General features: G+C 34.2%; 2 protein-coding genes across 5 annotated transcripts in view; one reads left to right on the top strand and one right to left on the bottom strand.

Annotated features, from left to right (window-relative positions):
- Nucleotides 1-6,155: 6,155 nt before the first annotated feature.
- On the top strand, nucleotides 6,156-11,334 carry repo (reversed polarity). Its single transcript, XM_012359712.2, has 4 exons — nucleotides 6,156-6,734; nucleotides 7,190-8,795; nucleotides 9,001-9,303; nucleotides 9,615-11,334. Exons 2-4 carry the CDS (start codon nucleotides 8,369-8,371, stop codon nucleotides 10,241-10,243), a joined length of 1,359 nt encoding a protein of 452 aa, XP_012215135.1. The 5' UTR covers nucleotides 6,156-6,734; nucleotides 7,190-8,368; the 3' UTR covers nucleotides 10,244-11,334.
- The window catches only part of mTerf5 (mitochondrial transcription termination factor 5), a 90,886-nt gene continuing 78,132 nt past the window's right edge, over nucleotides 10,367-23,120 (bottom strand). For 3 of the 4 annotated variants that reach the window (XM_067349639.1, XM_067349640.1, XM_067349641.1), the window contains 6 exons: nucleotides 14,123-14,322; nucleotides 13,561-13,694; nucleotides 13,165-13,489; nucleotides 12,589-13,016; nucleotides 12,282-12,497; nucleotides 10,367-12,087 (listed from right to left, as the gene is read on the bottom strand). In XM_067349639.1, the coding sequence (XP_067205740.1) occupies nucleotides 11,778-12,087; nucleotides 12,282-12,497; nucleotides 12,589-13,016; nucleotides 13,165-13,489; nucleotides 13,561-13,694; nucleotides 14,123-14,311 (1,602 nt within the window). In that variant the 5' untranslated portion in view covers nucleotides 14,312-14,322 and the 3' untranslated portion in view covers nucleotides 10,367-11,777. Of the gene's footprint in view, nucleotides 12,088-12,281; nucleotides 12,498-12,588; nucleotides 13,017-13,164; nucleotides 13,490-13,560; nucleotides 13,695-14,122; nucleotides 14,510-23,120 lie in introns of those variants that run through there. The other variant, XM_067349642.1, reaches the window with a different exon arrangement.

Here is a 23,120-nt window from a genome sequence, read left to right as displayed (position 1 = left end):
AAGAATATTTAATAATTTCGTATTCTCTTTCTCATTTTATGTAATTATGTTGAATATTCTGACATTTCACACATTTTCATTGACATTTGAATGAATCATTTTTGGCAACAAGTTTGTAAATATTTTAAAGGTTAGAATGAAATCAATATAAGTAATATATAATTGGAACCAAAAAACTAATAGATGGTAACAAAAAATAACTTGAAAAGGTCGTGCTTTACGTTTGCTTCAATATTTTTGATAAACATATTTTAAATGTGATAAAAATAATAAATTTTCTAAAATTTACCTTACTTTATTATCTCGTTTCGAACCGAAACCTCCATCGAAGAAAAGATTTACTCTACCTCGTAAATATGTGAACAGATGTCGCTATGTGCCGCTTTTAGTTTCAAACTGAAATCAGTCGATAAAGAAATAATCTTTTTACCTGTAAAACAATAGCTAATTATAATTACATAAACATATATAAAAATTGAAATTTTATTATTTTAGTTGTAAAAAAAACTGATTCAATATTTTTCTATGAGATTTATCTAGATGTTAAATCAAAGAAATATATTAAAAATATAATTTTTTTATATTAAAATTCTTGAACTTTTGCAAGATATTTTGCTTTTGAAATGATTTATTTGAATTGCTGTAACATAATAGAGTATAATTAAAAACAATTTCCACTACTCTTGTATATCTACTCATAGCTACCGATAATATGTAAAAATTTTATTGCAGAATTTGTAATAATTATTCATAATATGCCATTTATAATATAATTCTGTAAAATATCTTATACGCTGTTAATCGGTCAACTGATAGACCCACATGATTCGTGAGAACGCGATTCCACGACGAATCGTTTTCTCATGACGTGTTGTCGAGGGCAAAAACGCGTTCTGTCGTCCCGCATATAAGATCACCTATGTAATACAATATAATGACTGCGGGTGGGAGCAGTTCATATCATACATATCTCCGGATCTGATTGCTTTCCTGTATTCACGTAGAAACGCGGAAAAATGCGCCCATATGCAGGTCGTTCGGTGGTCATTTTTAATCTACCCGTGGATCGAACTCTAACTTGATCTAATCGAGAAAATCAAACGCGCTTTTGTACCTCAGAATTTTTTACAGAGAATGCTTATATCATAGTCATTAGAAATATAAATGTAAATATAAATGAGAAAACAAATGTTTATTTTATATAAGAGAGAGAGAGAGAAAGGAAAAATTTTATAGCAACATGTATTATATAAAATATCTACGTAATATTTTTAAACTTTGAAAACTATTCCCACATCATATATATCACTCTTAACATTTCCTATCGCAAACGTTTATATTGTTTTTTTTTGTGGGAAAAAACGAAATAATTTATTTCAGAATATTTCAGATTGTTACGATTGTATCTATGAAAAAATAGCACCCACACGTCAACGAAAGTATTCTGTCGGTAAATTGCTCTTGGGCGTCCTCCAGGACCCCGTATGGCGAAACCATATGCTTTTAAGTCCTTTTATGCTGGCTGAGAGATGACTCTTCCCGACACGCGACCCGCAGCCTAAATACTTAACTCTCGGCGCTTTATATGACCAAGAGAGGATTATCGATAGTCGTGGAATCTTTCGTCGCTATTACATTACACAATTATAGAAATGGGAATATTACGAAAAGATCATTTGAGTTTCATACAAGTTTCATAAAAAATGTATAAAACATATTATAAATTTATAAAACGTAATAATGGGGAATAAAATATTTAGCGAGAAGAATCTCTGTAGAAATATTATGATACAGAAACTATTATAAATAATTTTAATTTAGCAAAACAGGAAAATAATTTTTAATACGTTTCTGACAATATTCAGAGGAATTCGTGCGATTAGTTAAATAAATGATAAAAATTTCACTATGCGAATAAGCACGTTGTACGCAAATATCAATAGAGATAGGAATATAGCGGATACACGCGCAGCGGAGCGAGCGTATTCGCCGAGAGTTAATCAGGATGCGACGTCATCGTTTAAAGCGTCGCGTTTTCTCTCACTTCGAAGGGCGATATCTACACGAGCTCGAAACCGCGCGACCCGCGCTTAGATATCATTTCCACGAAGCGCACTGCATCAATCACAATCCGAAATTTTTCAATTTTTATTCATTACAAAAGCAAAATGTAAAATTCTTATCTTTTCTAAAATATTTTACTCTACTATGATATATAATTATCACACTTGATAAATTACTTTTATAATTATTCAATTTTTCGCTCTCTCTCTTTCTTTAAAACTAATTTAACACTATTCGAAATTAATTATTAATATATTATCGATCGACTTATACTTAATAAATCAACGTTTCCTAATTGCAAAACTGTAATGCATAAAAAATTCAGGAAAAATTCATTGTAATAAGGATTGTAGGAATATTAAAGGTGTACCTCGTCTTTATGCCCGTATTTTTAATAAGCCAGAACGGTGAAACAAGATTCACATGCTGGGTCGTGTGCCAGAAATATCTTCTATACAGAGAAGCATTTTATTCTCACTAGACATGTGAATGGATCCGAATTCTCACGTTTCATTGTGTACGATTTGAGGAGTCCAGTCACAGTATATCCCTGATGATTTGTGATGAATACTACGTAAATGCCTTAAATGTTTCTTATTTTCTGCATTCAAACACGTGTAGTCTATAACATATAGCGTTCACATTTTACAATTTTTATATTTTCAGTAATTCAATAATTTGTGAGAACTATTCTAATTTTGTTATACGTATTATTATTATTATTATGTAAAAGACTAAAAACACCTAAGATTTTATTATTTAGTAAATATTTCTCTTTCTCTTTTCCTAAAGAGTTTTATTAATAATTTATATAATATAATGTTTCCCGAGAGTTTAACAGACTATATTCTACTTTGCTGGAGCGGTCGAGAGATAGAAATATGGTATTAATGGTCGGCAGGAAGAGCCTGAGAACGTAACATTTTGTCGATGACACTCACGGCACGCAGAGGGAAAGAGAAAAAGAGAGAAACGTGACGGAGTTCCCCGTCGCCTTCGCGCAATTACATCCAATTGAAGCAATTTAGACCAATTGAGCGTTAACAGGCTCAATTGGCGGGCCCCGACGCTGCGGGCAGCACCGCGCGTCATTAAACGCTCGACATACCTACGACGTAAAAAAATATAGATAACGTGCAGAAAAAAAAGAAGCCCAATGTTCAGAGGTCAAGCCGCATCCGCGTCTCTCTCTTGCGTTTCTGACGAAGTTTCTTCTCGCGACGCAAATTGCTCCGACTTCGTGTCTGTAATTTGCGAAATCTCGTATGCGGTCCAACTGGATTCTGCATACGAACTTGATATTGTCGTAATCAATCAATCCATATTTTATTACAATTGTAATCATTATTCAATTCTTGGTATTTTATTAAAATTACAAACTCCTTAAAATTACAATTGTGATAAAATATCGTAACGTTGATTGATTCCTCCGAGTCAATCTTATATTCAATATTTCGATTATTGTAATTATTAAAAAGAGGATGATTATTATATCCATTGTAAATTTTTCGGGTATATTGCAGATAGCCTTAAGTATGCGAAATGTGTGTCAAATCTGTGAACAAATTAATATATAAAAAACCACAAAAATAAAATGTAAAACGAAAGAAATTATCGTATAGTTATCAATCGTATTTTATATCCAACTGTCACCTATAGTTATATCCCTAATCTAATTATAACAGCTATCTATATTTTGAAGTTTGATTGTTTTCAACAGCATCACTTGCACCTCTTTTTACTAATGCTTCATTATATGTGCAATCATTTGATTTTTAATGCAAAAGTATTACACAGTGTAACCAAAAGAATAGATCCTAGAATAATCTACAAGTCCGCAATATCGAAAGCTTATTCGACACCGAGCTTGAAAGCAAAGAGTAAAGTAGCAAAGAGGTGGAGTTGAAGAGGCCGAGCCTCCCCGCGTGAAATAGAGGGGCATCGACGTATCACGCTCGTCTTCTTCTCTTATCTCTTTTCAGATTTCGTCCAACCGCGTTGCAGATAGAGTGGGGAACAACTCGTGTCTGCTTCCCTACGCACTACACATCGGTTCATTCGTTTTTCGTATTCCGTCCGCCTGTCTCTTTCTATCCAAAATTTTTATTTATATAATTATATTGAAAGCGAGAAATTTAACGGATAAAAATCCTACACTGCCTGCCATTTCAAAAAATAATTAATTTTCGGAAAACATTTCTAAAAATTTTAAAGTGCGAACTAGTAATTTTATAGTTGTTGCACATATCTCATAAAGAAAAAATTTCAAAGATTAAAAAAATATTTAGAAAAACAATCACATTTGGTTCCTAATTTTCTACTTTCTAGCTCTATCAAAAATTCAACCGTATTTTCTGTGCACAAATATCCATAGTTCACAATTTACATTTCGCACGGATAACGAGGATAATGTTTGCTCTCTTCGTCGCTGTTAGTGGCTCGAAGTCGCGCTTCCGGTGCGCGGCACAGCGCGAAAGCATGAAAACGTGATGGCGGATAACCGCGACCGAGAGAAATCACTTCCGCTTCTGTTCGCGAACTGGCGAATCTTCTTCGGTGTTCTTCTCCGATCTCCGCTTCGAAACTTGAGCACCTAATCCGATAATGCCGACAACAATGACGGATGCGCGTTATTGTAGGTCATGTTTACTTTGCGAGAGGAACAAGATGGAGGATACGCGGATGCGAGAGAAAGTCGCGGATGCGGAGGGTCAGTGCAGGAGGCTGCGTTACACTGCAGCCCGGCGCTCACCGGACCTTCACTTATATCGTCGCTCGGCTAATAACGCTAGTAATGTGATATGATTAGCTTAGTTGAGTTCAGTTTAGTTCGTATTCGTTCAATTTAGTGGTTCGCCAGCAAAATCACATCGAGTTAAACCCATTTAGGCCAGTTAAGTTACCGACTTCTCCTCGTTCTCTTGCGGCCGTCGCCGTCGCGCGCCGGCCTCCTGGGGCCCGATACTCCGCGACGCATAGAAATACTCCAAAATATCCTAGGACATCCTGGTCCCGCATGAGATCCAGCCACGTCGCCGCAAAATTGGAAATTAAGTCGCTGCAGGAGGTTCATTGTGAAAGCACCTCATCCATCACACCGAGTCGAAGATGCAATTAGTTTTCCAGACCTGAAATCATAATCTAGAATAAAAAACGCGACCTGGAGTCTGTCTTGAAGTATAATCTACAAAAAGAGAGAGAAATACGCTATATTTTATAATTTTTATAAAAAATTTCTTTTTTCATAAATAATTTTTTATATTTTATAATTTGTAGACAAAAATAGTCCATGAAGGATATTCCTTCTTGGCAATACATAGCTGAAGTAACAAAGATTATTAGTCCATGAAGGATGATATTTCTGACAAATTTTTGTAAGAAATAATTTGTTTGGTGAAATCACAAAAGCAAAACGATCACTTAGAAATTAATAATTATAACTTCTAGATGCTTAGATCAAATTCTAAGCAACCCAAGTGTTTACCTTCCCCGTGTTAAAATGATAGACTAATCGTGATGACGCAGTTACCCGCATTATTGCACCTTCACTCAAAAAGTTTTATATTAATTACTGTATCCCCCATACTGTCAATCCCGTTCCGCGATAAAAATGATAGACGTGCGTACTTCGTTGCATTAAAATAGATATTACAGCTAAAAATTAAGATAATTATTAAAATAATAGTAAGAATATGGTTAAACGATTAAATTTCAGAAAGAAGCGAATAAATGCCGTAATAATATGTATCTCTTAAAAAATTTTTTTAATTTTTTTAGAAATACATTTCTTAACAAAACAATCGATAAGAAAATAAGAAAATAAATCCAATATTTTTGGAATTATTAGCGAAAAAAGTAACAAAACGATCGAGCGAGAACAAGATGATGCTGAGAAGATGATTAAGGTCGATCGGGAGCGGTGATCAGATTGGAGAGTCAGAACGGAGAGCGCAATGAAATTGACGTGTATATAGGCGCGCGCTAATTACAAATGACGAAAATTAACAGTTAATATACGCGCGTACACGTACGGGGAACGGGGGGTGGTTTGATTGGGCCAATTCGAGGCAATTCCTGGCGATTGCTGATTTCATTGAGCTTGCGCTTAAGAGTGCTTGGCTCAGTGCCGCGCCAACTGCCGGCCAACAGACATGGATCTCTTTTTCGAGGCAACGAAAATACCTTTCGCGATTTTCGCATAACAATCGGTTGAGTTCCGATGCGACGTGTAGGTCTCTCATTCGCGACGATTTTGTGCGGTACCAACTTTATCTATCTTATCGAATCGTTTAGAGCCAGGAAGAGTCTGTTTTACGAAAGGACTATGTGATTTCTGATTCATGTTTCGTTTGAAAAAAGAGAACTAAATTAAAAAGAAAGTGTAAAGCAAAAATTAGATTGGAAAATAGAAGGTGCGAAACAAAAAAGTCGCGAACTTACTTACAACGAATAAAGTATATGTATCTGAGATGCTCTTTTAACTCAGTGATAGTGATTCGCGCTTACATATCAATCAAAGGGACACACAGAGATTTAAGTGGCAGAACGTTAATCAGCAGATGGTTTACATATTTCTCGCGACAGAGTGTTGCACCTGAAAAATTTGAACAGATTAGAGAAATAGTATAAACATCAGAAAAAAGAGCGCAAAGCTGAAAAATAATGATAAGGTAAGATAATAAATCTAACTTTGCACGCTATATATCAATGCTTTTTTAGATAATTTGCTTCATATAATTAATATAATTAGTTACATTAACATAATTTAATTCTTTATAATTGTTCCCATCTCTGCGAGTGAACTTGTCGGAATCTTCCATAAAACATAGACTTATATTTTTTCAATATAATTCAACAAATACTTTTACTTAATCATTTCTTAATTATCGAGTCCACCTGACGTTTTTAATTACAATTCGGAAATTTGTAGCAAGCAAGTAGACAAGAAACAATTAGTGGAAAAAGAACAGAGAAAACAAACTCGCTCATTCCCACGAGGGCAAGTGACTTCTCTCCATTTCTATTCCCACGAGCCTAACGTTAACCCTCGCGGATGTTCGCACCCCGTATCATCCACCCCCATTCGCACTAGTATCGTGCAGACGAAAGGTTTTTTTGCGCGCAGGTCGGGGAAGGGCGGTCGTTTGCCGATCGCGGGGACCCGCGGTGGCGGGGGCAGCGAGGAAACGATGGCGGTGGACCGCGAGAGGCAGCATCACCGCGCCCGCATGAAGCCAGGATTGGCCGGGCCCAAGGTGTGGGGGCGGCCTGGGCCGGCGTGCCTCGGAAAATATAAGCCTGTGTGAGTGGTGGTTGATTAGCCAGAGGCTCGGGACGGAGAGTAGTGGCGAGAGTGTCCAGACGAAGAGAAGAGAGGAACGGACGTTCTCGTCAAAAGGGAGACGACGTCGTCGTCGTCGTCGTCGCCGTAGTTCAGTCCAGTCTTCCAAGGTCTGGCCACGAATAATCGGCCGGCGCATCGCCGCGAGTTAACGCCGCTTAAAACTAATCAAAATTAATCATAACCCGGGCAACAATTGATCGCAATTGCCGCGCGCTCTCCATTACGGACAATCGGGCAATCGGCGGCGTCGCCTCTTCCTTTTTTTACTGACAGGAAGCAGGAAGAATCTCGGAAGAGCCCATCGATGATGAGAGCATGATCGACGCTGAGGTGTGAGACAAGAGTGGTCTCACCAACATCTGTTCTCGGATTTTAATTTAATCGAACGGGAATCGGTCGACGTCCTCGATGAAGACGTGAATTCATGAAAAACATCCAGAAGAACCTTCACTGAAGATAATAGAAGTGATTTGTGAAATATTCGTCATGGGAGCTTAATTAAAATATATAAATTAACATCAAGACACACACTCAGTGATTACAATATCAGATTTGCAGACAAAATGGTGACTATTACGAGTCAGATGTAGAGATGTGAATGAGAATAAAAAAGTTAATATAACAAAAAAACCAGTAGATAACTCAAGATTAATTGAATTGAACGTTTCAGAAAACTTCTTCAATTTTCCATCTCGAGACAAATAGTGTTACATTTTATTAATCAAGAAGAATATCGTACGTTTTTACAAAAGAATAAACTGAGTCAGTTAACTGAACTATTGATGCAAAACTGTCGTATAAACTTTAGAATTGTACATATCATCAGAGACATTGACAAAGACGAAAGAATAGAAATCAAAAACGTCTTTAAGTCATATTGCGAACTCTTCTGTTTGAATACTTATATATTCATTTAAATAGAAGCGCATTGACTTATAGTTGCCTAAAAAACTACTCAAGATGGACGGCGCTCCCTCATGGGACGACCCGATTTTTTCGGACTTTGGGGCTCGTGGTGGAACTACCGGGGCCCACAGCATCCAAGTGATGCTGAGTCTACACGGAAGCGGCGGTCATCACGCTGGCAGCGACCTGATGCCGACCGGTGGCGGTCAGCTTCACAAGCTCGATTCGTCTAACAGCCCGTCGCCGCATCATCAGGCCGCGTCGCAGCATCAGCATCATCTGCAGCAGCAACAACAGCAGAAGGAGCTCAAGGAGCTCGAGTTGTCCGGCATGTACGCGCCTTTGCCACCACAGACTCAGGACGTTACTACTTCAACGTCGACAAGTGTCACGCCGACTTCGACAAGTCTGCAGCAAAGTTTGCAGCTCGGCAACGCGCTCAAAAGGAAACCAGACGATCCGATCAACGCACTCGCGCCAGGTAAAATCTCTTTCTCTTGCTTTAAGACACAATATCGCGCTTTTTCTTTGTTTTCCAATAAATTATTTCAATTTTTGCAAAAATTTTCATAAATGTTACCGTAGCTAATAGTATTTCACATTTAAACTTCTCATTTCCTTCTTTTCTAGAAACGTTTTTCAAAATTCACAATTTTATAATTGACAAACAAATATTAATTTTGTAGTTAGCAGCGAAGCGCAGCCAGCTAAAAAAGATTCGAAGAAGAAGACTGACAACAACAATATTAAGAAAAAAAAGACGAGAACAACTTTCACGGCTTACCAGCTTGAAGAACTTGAGAGAGCTTTCGAACGTGCGCCTTACCCAGATGTGTTCGCACGTGACGAGCTCGCGATGAAGCTTTCCTTGTCGGAGACTCGTGTGCAAGTCTGGTTCCAGAACCGTCGTGCAAAGTGGCGAAAGAAGGAACCGCCGCGCAAGACCGCTGGTTACATGGCCGCAGGATCTGCCAGTCCTGGTCTATCAGGTAAACTTTCATCCCTGTAAACAAGTTACTTTGTTAGTATGACACGATCTTCAATCATAATCTAATAAATCTAAAAAAATCTAAAAAAAGTAAAAAAATAAAATTAATGAAAATCAATAAATATAAATTTTGAAGAAAAATATAGAAATTTAAATACAATCAAATTAAGCATTAATTTATATAAGATTAAAACTATATGCAAAAAATAATTTAAAAATACATCTCTGAACTGTTCTTAAAATTTTATATTTTATAAGATTTCCGCTATATTCCAAGAGATCTCGTTTTCACATTTCTCTCCACACTTGCAGGTTCCTTCACGTCGCTTAACAATACCTTGAATCCATTCGCATCACCGACGACAGCGACGGCACCGCCAGATGCGTGGGCATACTCACCGGCCGCGTACGATTTGGCGCCGCACTTGAATCTACTCAGCCCGTCTAACTCGCCATATTCAACCGCGGCAGCAGCGGGCTTCGGCAACAACGGCAGCGTCTCATATTCGTCGTATGCGAGCATGCTGCCGACACAGCACGACGCCGCGTTATTCTCCACACCGGCGGCCGCCGGCAACACCATGCGCGTTCACCAGGACTACATGAACCCCGGTGGTGGCAGCAGCCCGCCGCCTCCCGGTGGTCCCCTCACTCGCGCTGATTATCAGACTATGGTGACGACGCATTCACCACCCACTCATCTGGGAAACTCCATGTCCGAGGACGAGCACGGCGGCTGCCTCGCAGATAAATATGGGCACGAGCAAACCACGGCCGACTACGGCCAGCAGCAACAGCAGCAACCGCCGCCGCCCGATCAAAAACAGGATTATGGAATGCATTCACCGCAAGCACGCCAGGCTATGAAGGACCAAGTAATGGTCAAGAGCGAACCTGGCAGCCAACAGAGTTACGTGCAGCTGCCTCCTTTTCTGAACTGACTCGCGGCCTCCTCCGCTCTAGATCTCTTCTAGGCGACTTCTGCGATCTGTCCGTGTCTCGTAAGGAGCGCGAGGAGTATTAGATCCTGAGACACCGTTATTCCGGCTACACTCGTGTAACCAGTTTTATTTAAATTGTAGCTCTCTTCCTAAAAAATATGTATTGAGTAAATTGAAAAATTTGCTGATTAGATTACTTTTCCATGTATGTGTATACATGTTTCAGTTGACTTTAAATAATCAAAATTTGCAACAGATTTGGATCAGAATTTACACATACATCAGAAAATATTATACATCGGAATCTCATATACGTATATGGCTTACATAAAATTATAAATAAAATTCTGTCTTAAATCGTAGACCTTTTAACTTAAAAAAAACAAAAAAAATGTACAAATTTTTAAATTAAATCAATGAAATAAGGTTATGGTTGGTATGCAAAGTATTGAAAATAGTATTTAAATTAAAAGTTTTAATAAGATTCTGATCTATGCAGCACTTCAATATTACGAAAAATGAGAAACAATCCAGGATCGAGCATGAATATTTGCGTTATAACATGCGCAACATTTTTTTGTACTTGTTGCTCGAGTGATCGCGAGAAATTGCGTCTCGTCGCTTTACGCATAAGTAGTCGATGAAACACATATTATGCATAAATGTACCGAAAAAGAGGATATAAGACATTCTAAGATGTGAAATATCTTATTTGGAGAGAAAAGGTAGAAGGATTTGAAGAAGGTAGTACCTTGGATACTTGGATAAATTCTCGTGCGTTACGCGCGTCGGAAAGAGAGAATCGTTTGAAAATTGATGCGTCAGTCGCTTTGAGTGACATCTCGTGGTAACTATAAATATTTGACAGTCGTTTGCTTCCTCTCGATTGATAAGAATGTGAAATATTCTGAAAAATATTTTTAATTATACTATAGATATATTTAGTTAATGAGAAAAACTCATTATATTAGATTTGTAATATAATTTAACACGGTATTTTCCGTGCCTTGAATAATCAATGCCTTACACAGTGCCTTTGTATTAGAAAAAGTGAATCTTAATCGAAATAAATTTCGCTTTGTATCTCGCAATATCTCATAATTTCTTTGTAAAAATAATTCATAATATACGAGGAATGACAAAAATCAAAATCATATAAAAATAATTTTTACAAAATAACAAAACTAAAATAATCAAGCTTTGTAACTTAATCTCGCTATCCACGCAAAAATAATTTATAATAAACGAGAAGTTACAAAAGTAAATCGGTACATAAATATTTCTTGCATTATTTTTCATTTAATATCGTTAAAAATGTACTATATATATATATATATATATATATATATATATATATATATATATATATATATATATATATACTACATATACTATATATGTACTATACATATTATGTTTTGTCATTTTTACAGGTCACATATATTACAAATATGAAATTGTGTTTTTTTGTAAAAATGTAATTTTCTGTAAAATACTTTGTACGTAAAAAGGTCTATATACATTATGTATATTGTTATTTTGTCACACTGGATGTCTCATTCCTGTCGTCAAAATGATTATGATCATCATCATCATCTTTGATGTTCAAATTGTTATTGATGTCATCATTATCAATTCTTTCTGCAACACTTTCATCTTTCAAAGGATGCGAAAACTTTTGTTCCGCATTGTGTCCGTTGTTCCAAATGCCGTCTCCCGTGAAATGAGTATCTTTCTCCAATATATACAAACATAATGCGAGATATTGGCCATTAGTAAATGAATACTGCGTACTCTCAGAATATTGCTGTTTCAAATCAGCTAGTATTTTCTCTACTCTGGATCTAAAAATAAGAAGCAATTTGGTTAGTCTTTAATTCTATATTCTAATTATATATTCTATATAGTAAACATTAATTAAAAAACTCAAAGATTAGCACATAAAAAATTATAAATAAGAGTTTAAAATATATATAAATTTCAAATAATTATTGTTAAATTATACATTTATTTTGAATAAATTAAATATGGTCATTACTGTGCATAAAGTATAATATGTATATTCTGGCGTATTTCGCTTATTGTAAAGTGTCTTTTCAGATACTTTAACATTTTCTGAATGTCAACTAATGTAACAGTTTTCCAGTGCTGATGTCTGCACAATTGATCGCAAATGTCCATTCCCAATTCCATCTTCAATATGTATTTCACAGGTTTCTTGCTTATAATTATGTTGGAGTCGTTTTGCACAAATCTAGAATTAAAAAAAAAATATATACATCTATTAAATAATAATTTAATTTACGTTAATATATCAGCTATACTCACGAATTGCAAACTCTCACCTATCTATTATAGATTTTGTAGATAAAACCGTATGAGGAACAGCCCATTTTGCACAATTCATAAAATGAAGATATTTTATACGATGATCCATCATATTTACGTGTTCCAAAATTTTCAGGATTCGTGGATACATATACCATATACGTAAGTTTACGTCAGGATGCTGTTTCAACCTTTCTATTCGTTCAAGAAATGTGTAATTATCCATTTTAAGAAATTTCATATATTTTTTCACATATTCATCTGGAATCTTATATCGTTTTAATGATGCTAGTAAACGCTTTATATTATCTGCATCTTGAAAGAGCATATAAGGATGTTTCCTTAAAAGTGTTGAAATCGGTATCCCGTAAATGTCTGTAAAGTTATTCAACAGCATCCTAATATTGTCGGCGGAAGCGTTAATGATATAGGGATTCATTTTTATCTGTACTCAAACAATAAACTTGTGTAAATATTTTTCACGTAAGTAAAATATAATCTTCAAATATTTGTATTTATTATCTCAATTTGATGAGCAAAATGCACTTTATTCAAGAGAAAAAAGTTAATTTATAAAATAAATCTAGACTTACCATTTTTTCATCATAGTCAAGATCTATTCTGAGTACTTTCAATGTTTCAGCAATCATGCTTATACTTTTAAAGTGTGTGTTCAAACTGTGCAACAGTACCTTGTCATCCAAATAAGGCAGATCAAATATTCGGTTTTTGCAATACAGAAGACATGCCTTATAATATTGATTCATTGTTAATTCATCACTTGATTCCAATTGAGAGATTTCATTTGGAACTTCCTCACCGAGTCTACCAAATATATTTTTAGCAATGTTCTGTTCAATTGGTAAATTGATCTTCTTTTTGAATATGGACACATGTTTATTTGACAAAGTATATAATCTGAAATCACAAAGATTATTAAAAAATATTCGTGCATTTGATAGAATATAATTAATATGTAAATAACTTACTTTCCCACTAAAAACGAGTTCAATTCTGACACTCCTATATCCTTGAGTACATTAATTCTATGTTCCAGATAGAATTCTTTCATTTTCAGGCAATATGGAAAATTTATCAGAGGTTTTACGTTAACATTATATTTCTAAAACAAATAAAATATTATTATTATTATATTCTATAAAAAAAAGTAAGGAAAAATTACATCTATTTAACAAAAATTTTAATTTAAAAAGTACAAAAGCATATTTTTTACATCAACTTTTTCTTATATTTCTAAAAAATAACAATTTTATTTTTAGAAGAATAATATCTCTTCTAAAATGACTTAATTATCAATAATTTATTGTTATTTATTACAACATCTAATTGCAGCTGTAATTAACAATTGTTTTTTACTTTTAGATTCTATTAATTATATTATAAATAAATAAGAAAAAATAAAATTATTGATCGTAATACTACTGATTCTTAGAACAAATAAGTTACAGATGATAAATTACATTTTTAACTACATATATATATATATATTAAAATTAATAAATATTTATAAATTATATTTGTATACATTACCTCAAATGTCATGCAATTCTTTATTATTCGATGACGAGAAAGATTAAGGATATTTTTATTCACATCGAGAATTTCTTCAACATCGGTGGAATTTAAGCCCAGATTTTTCATCAAAATGTTTTGAAATTCTTTCTTTTTCAGAAAATAGAACAACGACGTTCTGATTAAATTTCTGTTGTTGAACCTCATTATTCATAACACTATAAAAATATTGTACATTTTACTTATATATAAGTGATATATATTTTAATAATTTTGACTTTATAAATTTTTATAATTAATAACAGTTATTTAAATCATTTAATTTTCTATATCACACAACGGTATCAAAATTGACTGTAAATATTTGGTTATGTTTGACATCCCATGCTGCCAAGTGTCGCCACAACACAAAAAATAAATGTGCATACCAACCAAATAAGATAAATATACTAGAATTAAAACCTAGGGTTTTCATAAAAATCTTCGACTCTGACCTCTACACAGATTTCGTGAATACACGTACTTCATCAACATACCGGCATGTATATACAATATTTCATCATTCTTTTATTTTCTATATACTTTCATATTTGATAATTCTTAGTTCATAGTTCTATATACTTGCATATTTTCTAAAAAATATATAAACTTTTAAAATATTCCACGCATTTTCTTAAATGTATTTATATTATTCTATTTTCATATTACATAATTCATAAAAATGTTAGAAATACATTTTTTCATGAAATTGGCAGACAAAATTGCAAAATTTTATGCTAGCCTTAAAAAATTCATAATTCTTTGGAAAACATCCGTATGAAACCCGTTTCTCTCTACAGTGTTCGCACAAACAATAGAAATACAGCTTGGACATTTAACGGGACTGGATAAATTAGAAACCCTGAGACTGAATCAAAGTAAAATTATTATAGTAAATTTTTCTGACCTAAAAATAAAATTACTATGTACTTAATAATGTAAATTATCACAAAGCACGAAATTATCTTATATTGTGTTAGTCGAAAAATAATATAAACGGTTTTAATCTATTAATTTGTTATAACTTATTTTCTATTTAATATTGCATATATATTTTATATTTAACTTATATTTATTTAACATTATTGTATGAAATCTTCCGCTCTATTTACCTATGTACTGTTTGTATTATGATATTAAATTTTAGAGACGTGATTCATAAAAGATAAAATTGTGTGATCAAGTAATTCTAATGAATGATAAGCATGCTATTTATTATTAATAATCAGTGCAATAGTCTAAAGAACAGTCTGAAGAAAAGTTATAATAAAAATATGGATCCGTTTATAGATTATTTCCTCGATACATACGGTAATTTCGCAATAACTTGAAAGGAGACTGATATGTAAATTCTATAATGCAATCAGATCAAAATAAATTGCAGCAAAATTATAGATAATTGTAGACGTTTATCTATATTGTTTTTCTTTTAAAAGAAATTAACTATCTATATTTTCACTCTATAACACATTTTCTTTACAAAATATATTTACAAAAAGAACTGTCAACAATTAACGACGTAGCGTTTTTGAAACGCAATTGCATCAGTAATATTCGTTCATATTATTTTATAATATCTATATAATAATCAATATAGAATATCTTTGAAAATCTGAATAAGAATATATTGACAATATGAGCTTTGAAGCTGCCACAACTGCCGGCATTGATAGAAGTATAAATCAGTAGTGCAAAATAAAAAATAAATATACGTATATTCCATTTTTTTTAATTGCATTGTAGAATCTTGGTTGTGAAAACCGCTTCGAGTCAATAACGGAAGATTTGTTCGCCGGATGCCCCGCTTTGAAATCACTGTACGTGCGTAAGTAGATTACGGAAGCGATTACTGTCATTCTTAATAAGATTCATGCGAGCTAACGGCGCAACGATGATTCAGGAGTATAGAGAACAATAGCACAAGTAACATCGGCGAGCGCGCGTTCCGAAATTTGCAGTAACTTGTCGAGTATGTATAAATGTTGACGTGACTCGATTTTATAACGGTACTCTTCGTCTGCGATTGTTGCATCCACATATGGGCGAAAAAAAAATGCATCACACAAACAATATCATTATGTCAAGTCGCGCGATCAATTTTCTTTTAAGATATTTTTATGATTTTTATTTTTAACATTACCCCATCACATTATAAATCACAATACATAATCAAATACAGCGCTTAATAATATTTTTGCCGTATTCATTTTTAAACAAATTTTCAACTTCCGTATCTATCCCAAGCTTAAGTATTAACAGATTTATCAGATAAAATATGGATATCCATCACCACACCACATTATAGATATTGATAAAAATATTATCACTTCAATGCAATTAATAATAAACTTTGCACTGTCTAATGTATTTAATGAATCAATCTATTGCAGTATCAATAAACATTAAAATAATCTTGTTCCAATAACTTGGCATACAACGAGATAATCATGATACCGTCAAACGTGTTTTGTCAATCTATGAACAATGTGTCAAAGCTATAAATATACAAATATTCATATTGTAATTCAATTTACGCGATAATCAGCCTTACTGCTGAACGCTCAGATACGTGTTTAAAATCTGTTTGCTATCTATTTACTACTAAAGATCCGTTCGCGAAAGTGAGCTACGGAAACGTCACGTACGCGAGAGCAACCGGTTTTAATTATAATTTAAGCTTGTACGTATGCAAACTGGAATGTGTTTTGAAAATAAGGTTTGTAACTCCGGCAAAGCGCCTTGTATAATTTCGCCCTTCCAAATTCCTTATTCAGAATGGATAAACGCGAGATAAACACGGTTTATTGAAAAATATGGATAAACGCGAAATAAAAAATTTAAGAGTCTTTAAGATGTCTTTTTTATGACGTTTTTAGGACGACTTTTTTAGGCCTATGAATTGAGGAAAATACGGTTGCAATCCTGTTTCCGAGTTATCAACAACGCTCTTTAATCTGCTGAATGATCTCCGTTTTTTGTAAGTTGCATTTCTTATTTCTACAGACAACTTTTTTTTCATTTAATCGATACTGATAGAACATGAAGAGTATACAAAGTGAGTGATGTACAAAGAAATAATATGTCATCGATTTCTTTTTTTTTCGCTTCAACAGCTATCACGATTGTTTCCACTCGTTGACAGATAGTGCATCAAAGACTTCGATTTAATTTTTGCTTATGACTGTATTTTAATCGTAATTGCATCTTATTAATTGATGCACAAACGTAAAATGTTTGTTTGCATAATATTTGCATAATCTAATTAATCGTACAAAAAAATACTATTGTTATTAATACAATCAGTTCAATTTTTTTATATCCTGTTCTGAATCATTTTGCACTGATTAATAAATCTGCATAAAATATAAAAAAACATAAAGGCATTAGTATATATATTACAAAATAAAATAAATAACGGTAAAAATTATTATGTAAGAATATAAGAACAAGATACAAATAATTTCTGTTTTCCATATTTGATGATTCTTGATACGATTAATATTCAATCGTATTTTCAATAACATAATATGCATGTTTCGAGCTCACTGAAATTTTTGTAGAAATCTAAAAAGCTTAGCTGGTCATAAATTGCATACTGCTTTGGATTTCATATACATAAGACCGTTACATAGACATGAGATAACGACGACATAAATAATCCCTATTCAAATGATTCGTAGTATGTATCGAAGCACGAAGTGCACGCGAGTTATCATCGTTGCAGTTCATAACAAAGCGCAACACGATGATCGATCGGGCATATTAATGTTAGGCTCCCTATAAATCATAAGGCGGCAAAGAGTCACGTAATCCTTTTACAATGTCCGACATGTTGATGGGAATATATCTCTTCATAATCGCCAAAGGGAAGACGCAAAGTTTCGCGATAACTACAAACAGGAAGCGAATTGCTACGTGGATGTCCTTATGATTTTGCACACTTCCAGAAGCGTTAGCGATATCATCTGGAATATGCACATTAACACTTCGATGAATCTCATAATTTTCAATTCGTAACGTGCAATTGTTATATAACGGTATTAGTTAGAATGATTATACTCAACAAAATCTGAACGATAAAAAAATCGACATACATATACGATTTTGTTAATACATTTAGCTTATTGATAAAATAAATTATAATCGCATATTGTTTGGAAAGAATTGAATAAATTTTCAAAATGTTGCGTCTTTTGAAAATTAAGTCGCAAATTTTCGTAATGTGGAATCAGCTTCCATTTTTCAAATAAATCGCAATTGAAAAACTAATTTCTAAAATTGATTTTATATAGCACAGTTATACTCAATTATTAATATTTGAATTTTCCAGAAAGAGAATATAAGTTCAATTATGAAAATGATATAGCATTGATGAAAAATTTAATCAATGTATACCACGAGCTTGATGGATTCTCATTTCATGATTGCCCTGATATTGCATTGGAAGAAGAGAGGCTTCAAAGCTATCATTGCATTCATTTGCAGATTGATGATTATCGGTTACGTTTACACTGCCATGACTAGCATCTGGAGAACGCGCCACGCCACACCGTTGTCGGTCGGTAATTCCCTGAATTCGCCCTCAGGTTCTTCCTAATCGTGTTGACAGACGTGGCATGTCGGGCATTGATCATAGTATTGAAAACTCTCGCAATAATAAAATACCACGTGCCATGTAAATGGAAACACTGATGCATGTTTTTACATTCCTATCGATTCGTTTCATCTATAATACTCTTCATTGTATTAATCGTTCAATAAATATGCATGTAAACTGGAAGCCTTTTTTTACAATTTAGCATCTTTTGTATCTTTGCATAACAATAAAATATTTATTTTGTTACATCTCAGCATAAAAAATTAAATTTGTTAAAAATATATAAAAAAGTAAAAAAGTGATATAAAATTAGCAATAAAGAAAAAGTGAAATTTAATCGCTTGATTAATTAAACAAAAAACCTTTGTAAAGTGACATTTTTATGTAATTTGAATTGTAAGTTTGTCAATTTTATTAGAAAGAATTAAAGGACAATGACAATGATTAGTGACGGTAAGAGAGACACCCAGAAATCCGTTTTGTTTCTGAATGTATTGTTTCGCGCATTAATAATCTCAGCATGCGGATATTTCAATTGTACAAACTCCGATGGCCCCCGATGGAGAATCCACCCACGAACGAAAAGATCGTGCTCGAAAACGTACATAAATTATTTTCCGTCGAAGTCGGAAATGCGACCGCGCTCCGAAAAATTTACGACATCAATTCTGATGTACCGGCAAATCATGTACCACCGATGTGGCACCGTTATGCTGAGGGTCAGCGCCACTTGTTCCGTATTATTATTGCAAGATGAGAAATTTATCTTCGAATATACAGGCGTGACTTTTTAACGATCCCACCGCTGTACATTTTGTAGTATGAGCACTGCATCGCCCAACTATACTCGATTAATCGATGTAAGACCATCGGAGCTGTCATCTCCTAAGGTGACTAACGAAGCAATAATAAATGATAAAGCAGAGACAAAGATAAGAAATTACTCACGATTAATTTCCACTTTTGAGAATGCACGTGTGTTTCTTTCACCTTTTCATTTACATATATAATAAAATTTTAATAAAACAGTTAGAAGATAATTTGTAACAATTTAATAAAGTAATATTCTTCTTAATCAAATAATAATCAGTATACAATATTTATAAAATGAAAGAGAAAGTATTTGAAAAAAGTATAATTTAAGTACATATTTTTGTAAAAAAAAAAGTAAGGTTGAAAGATGGAAAATAGGAAAAATAGAATAATGTAATTAACATACTTCGTATTATTCACAGATCTGTTTACGAGCAAGCTCCTCAATTGTAATCCATTGAAACACGTGGAGTTATAAACAACGAGAGATGCAACGATATCTGACTTCCGACTTTCGGAGGGTTACAGTCAGCCGTAAATCATGCGAACGGCCAAGAAAAATGCATCTCGCGAGCACTCTACGATCTACCGGCACGTGGGTTGGCTCTTACGCGATATAATGTGTAATTTATGGCGGATGGCCAATGGTAAGGTCCCGTTAAGGGGCCTCGATACTTCGCCCGAGACAGACCGCCTTTTAGGACTGACTTTTCTTCCGCCTTAAGCTGCTAAGATTTCTTCGGCTACAATACAATTACGCCGCGACGTGGGCGGGTATGCGTTATGCGATCTCGTCCACGAAATCGTCTCGGAATAAAAAAAAAAAGAAAAAAAAAAGAAACAAACATTGCTACAACGATGTGGGTAGGTAGATAAGACAAACGGACGTGACTCATTGGTGCAAACATTGCTGAATTATCGAGTCATGACTTAAGCAAAAATTTCGTTTCATCATGCATGTTCTGAGAGTCTCTTTTAGCGACAGACAAAAAAATTTTATTGAAATTATATTATTAGTCATTAAAAATTATTTGATTTCAGTTCTCTTATCATTGAATATTCTAATTTCAATGAGCTCTACTCTATTTAATATGATAAAATATATGATAAAGTAAGTTTTCTGAAACGTAGTAACGGTGCCGGGACACTCGCCGGAAGGCAGGAAACGTGAAGGAATTTACAATGAACGTACAATGTATACATAGAGAGCTGCATAGCATAGATTGTTATAGCTCTTGGCGATAGAAGAATATTCTGCACGCATGCATGCTACGTAAAGCGAAAGCGAACAACAAAATCGCAACCTTCCGAAGGCCTTCGCGAGAATTCCTGAAGATTACTGCAGGAGAGTATCTGTCAGTAGCATAGAACGCAAAAAAAAAAAAGAGTAAAGTACCACACAGCTGCCTTTATAAGCAGCAAATGTGATGCTTCGACGTGCGAAGGTAGGGACATACGTGTATTTTTGCTTATGAAAATTAAATAATGTAATAAATTCTAATGTAATAAAATTTTCATTTTCATTCCATTCAAACGGTTGCGATAGCAACCTAGTCCTCTGAAAACAATGTATCTCGAAAATATTTAACAATTATGTTTTCAAGTACTTATACAATTCCATCAATTTCTAAATGAACGGATAAAGTTCATCGAAGGTACACGCCTATCTGTAGACTCCGACAACGGAAAGGTCTTGAAAACGTTAATAAAGTCCCGAACAGATCGCTCGCCAATCTACGAAATTGGCCGGCGAGATTCGCAAAGAGTTAAAGACGGCCATCAGACGATCTCCGGCGCGAAATCGATGTGAAAGAGCCGCCCGCGCCACGGATCTTCCTTCCCACAATTATAGGGTATAAAAATTCTTTCGGATTTCAGTCACGCGAGCAAAGGCTGCATTCGGTCCACGGGAAGAAGATTTACGTGCGAGGCGGTAATTGGCGCCGGTTCGAATTTTTACAGAGTGAAGGATCTTCAGATACAGCCTCCGCGCGATAAGAAAACGTAGAATGCCACGTAAGAAATCGAAGAATGCTTAATAGCGTAACTATAACATTCACGCTCCAATGCGATCATCAATTGATGGCATGCGATAGTGAAAGCTAATATGCAAGGTCTCTCTTTTATGACAGTCCGCGATTACATCCGCATAATCTCTTATACGCGTACTTGACGCAATCGTATAATTATAAATATTTAACAATGCGCACGTTATATTTTTGAAGTGCAAGAAAAATGATTGTTGGTAAAAGCTATCAGTAACTGTTCAAAAATGATTAACGTGAGAATATTAAAGTATTAAAGTCTTTTCATTATTGCATCGCTTGCATAATTATCTATGAAATCTTAATTTATCCTCTCTGTCATTGATCTATCTCTGTTATACGTCTTGTACGTAACTTCACTCCTCGGCTAATTCTACAGGCAAATTTCAAATTTCATTGCTGATGTAATACATTTTGTGCCACATTACATAAAAAGACAAATTAACATAAAGATAATGAAATACGTATTTATCCATCATCTATTCTTCCATGCGTTTATATAATATTCACCGATTTTTCAAATAGATATGCTGCAACGTTGATAAATATGAGTCGGAAGTGTATTCTAATGAGACCGGCTATAGTAATCATCAATCGATATTTCTGTCGATCATCGCCTTGGGTACCGTACAAAGAATCGCTCAAGATCACAGCAAAAGTGATGAAACCAGTGTGCGTTCATCCATTACATTCTATCGTATAAATTATGTTCATTACGCTCGAAGATAATCGATGCGGACGATAGCAGACGAGATTGACGGGAAATAGATAATGACACTATTACCGATAACCAATATGTAATAATCATATGTCCAGTAAACGTATAATAATAAGTTGCAAATAATTAGAGTACGGCAATACCTATATCAGGAGGACACTGTCGTAAATCATTTAAATCAGCTAATCCGAGTAATAACATTATTGATACTATTATCAATCTTGTGCATACTTTTTTATATTAAAGAATCATTATTTTATTTTTTATTCAATCTTCGTAAATCAAAGATAATTTTAATTTGGAATCGCGGAACAGACGCGATACCATAAAGGCAAAATATGAAAAGAAATTTTAGATCCGATATCCGTTGCAAAATAAAATTCACCTCGGTCAAAATTTACTTTGACGTCGCGTGCGAGCGCACACACGTGAGTGAACCGCGAGAAGCGTTGGAAGAAGGAAGACAAAGGAGAAACAAGACAGAGAGGAAGTAAAAAAACATTATTTGACACGCTCGCCAACGTATTAAATAACGCGACAGCTGTGGAATACGCGACACAGATATCTCGCGTTTGGTTCTCCTTTCGTATCGCTGCTTGTAAATTATTAATTTTGCGCAGCTTACCCTAGATTTAATGGACCATCGCACGTTCATCTTTTTGCTCGAAAATTTTATTCAATTTTTTTTTTTTAATCTTACTTTTCTCTCTCGAGCTACAGCATAATATAACTACAGCATTAAAGATGGCAATAAAAATAATCTCGTCACTGTAATATAATCAGCTGTTCTCGTTGTATGTCGAC

The sequence above is a fragment of the Linepithema humile genome, chromosome 2 (assembly GCF_040581485.1).
Source record: "Linepithema humile isolate Giens D197 chromosome 2, Lhum_UNIL_v1.0, whole genome shotgun sequence".
Lineage (NCBI taxonomy): Eukaryota > Metazoa > Arthropoda > Insecta > Hymenoptera > Formicidae > Linepithema > Linepithema humile.
The sequence above is the reverse complement of the archived record's forward strand: the minus strand, read 5'-3'. Positions and strand labels throughout refer to the sequence as shown.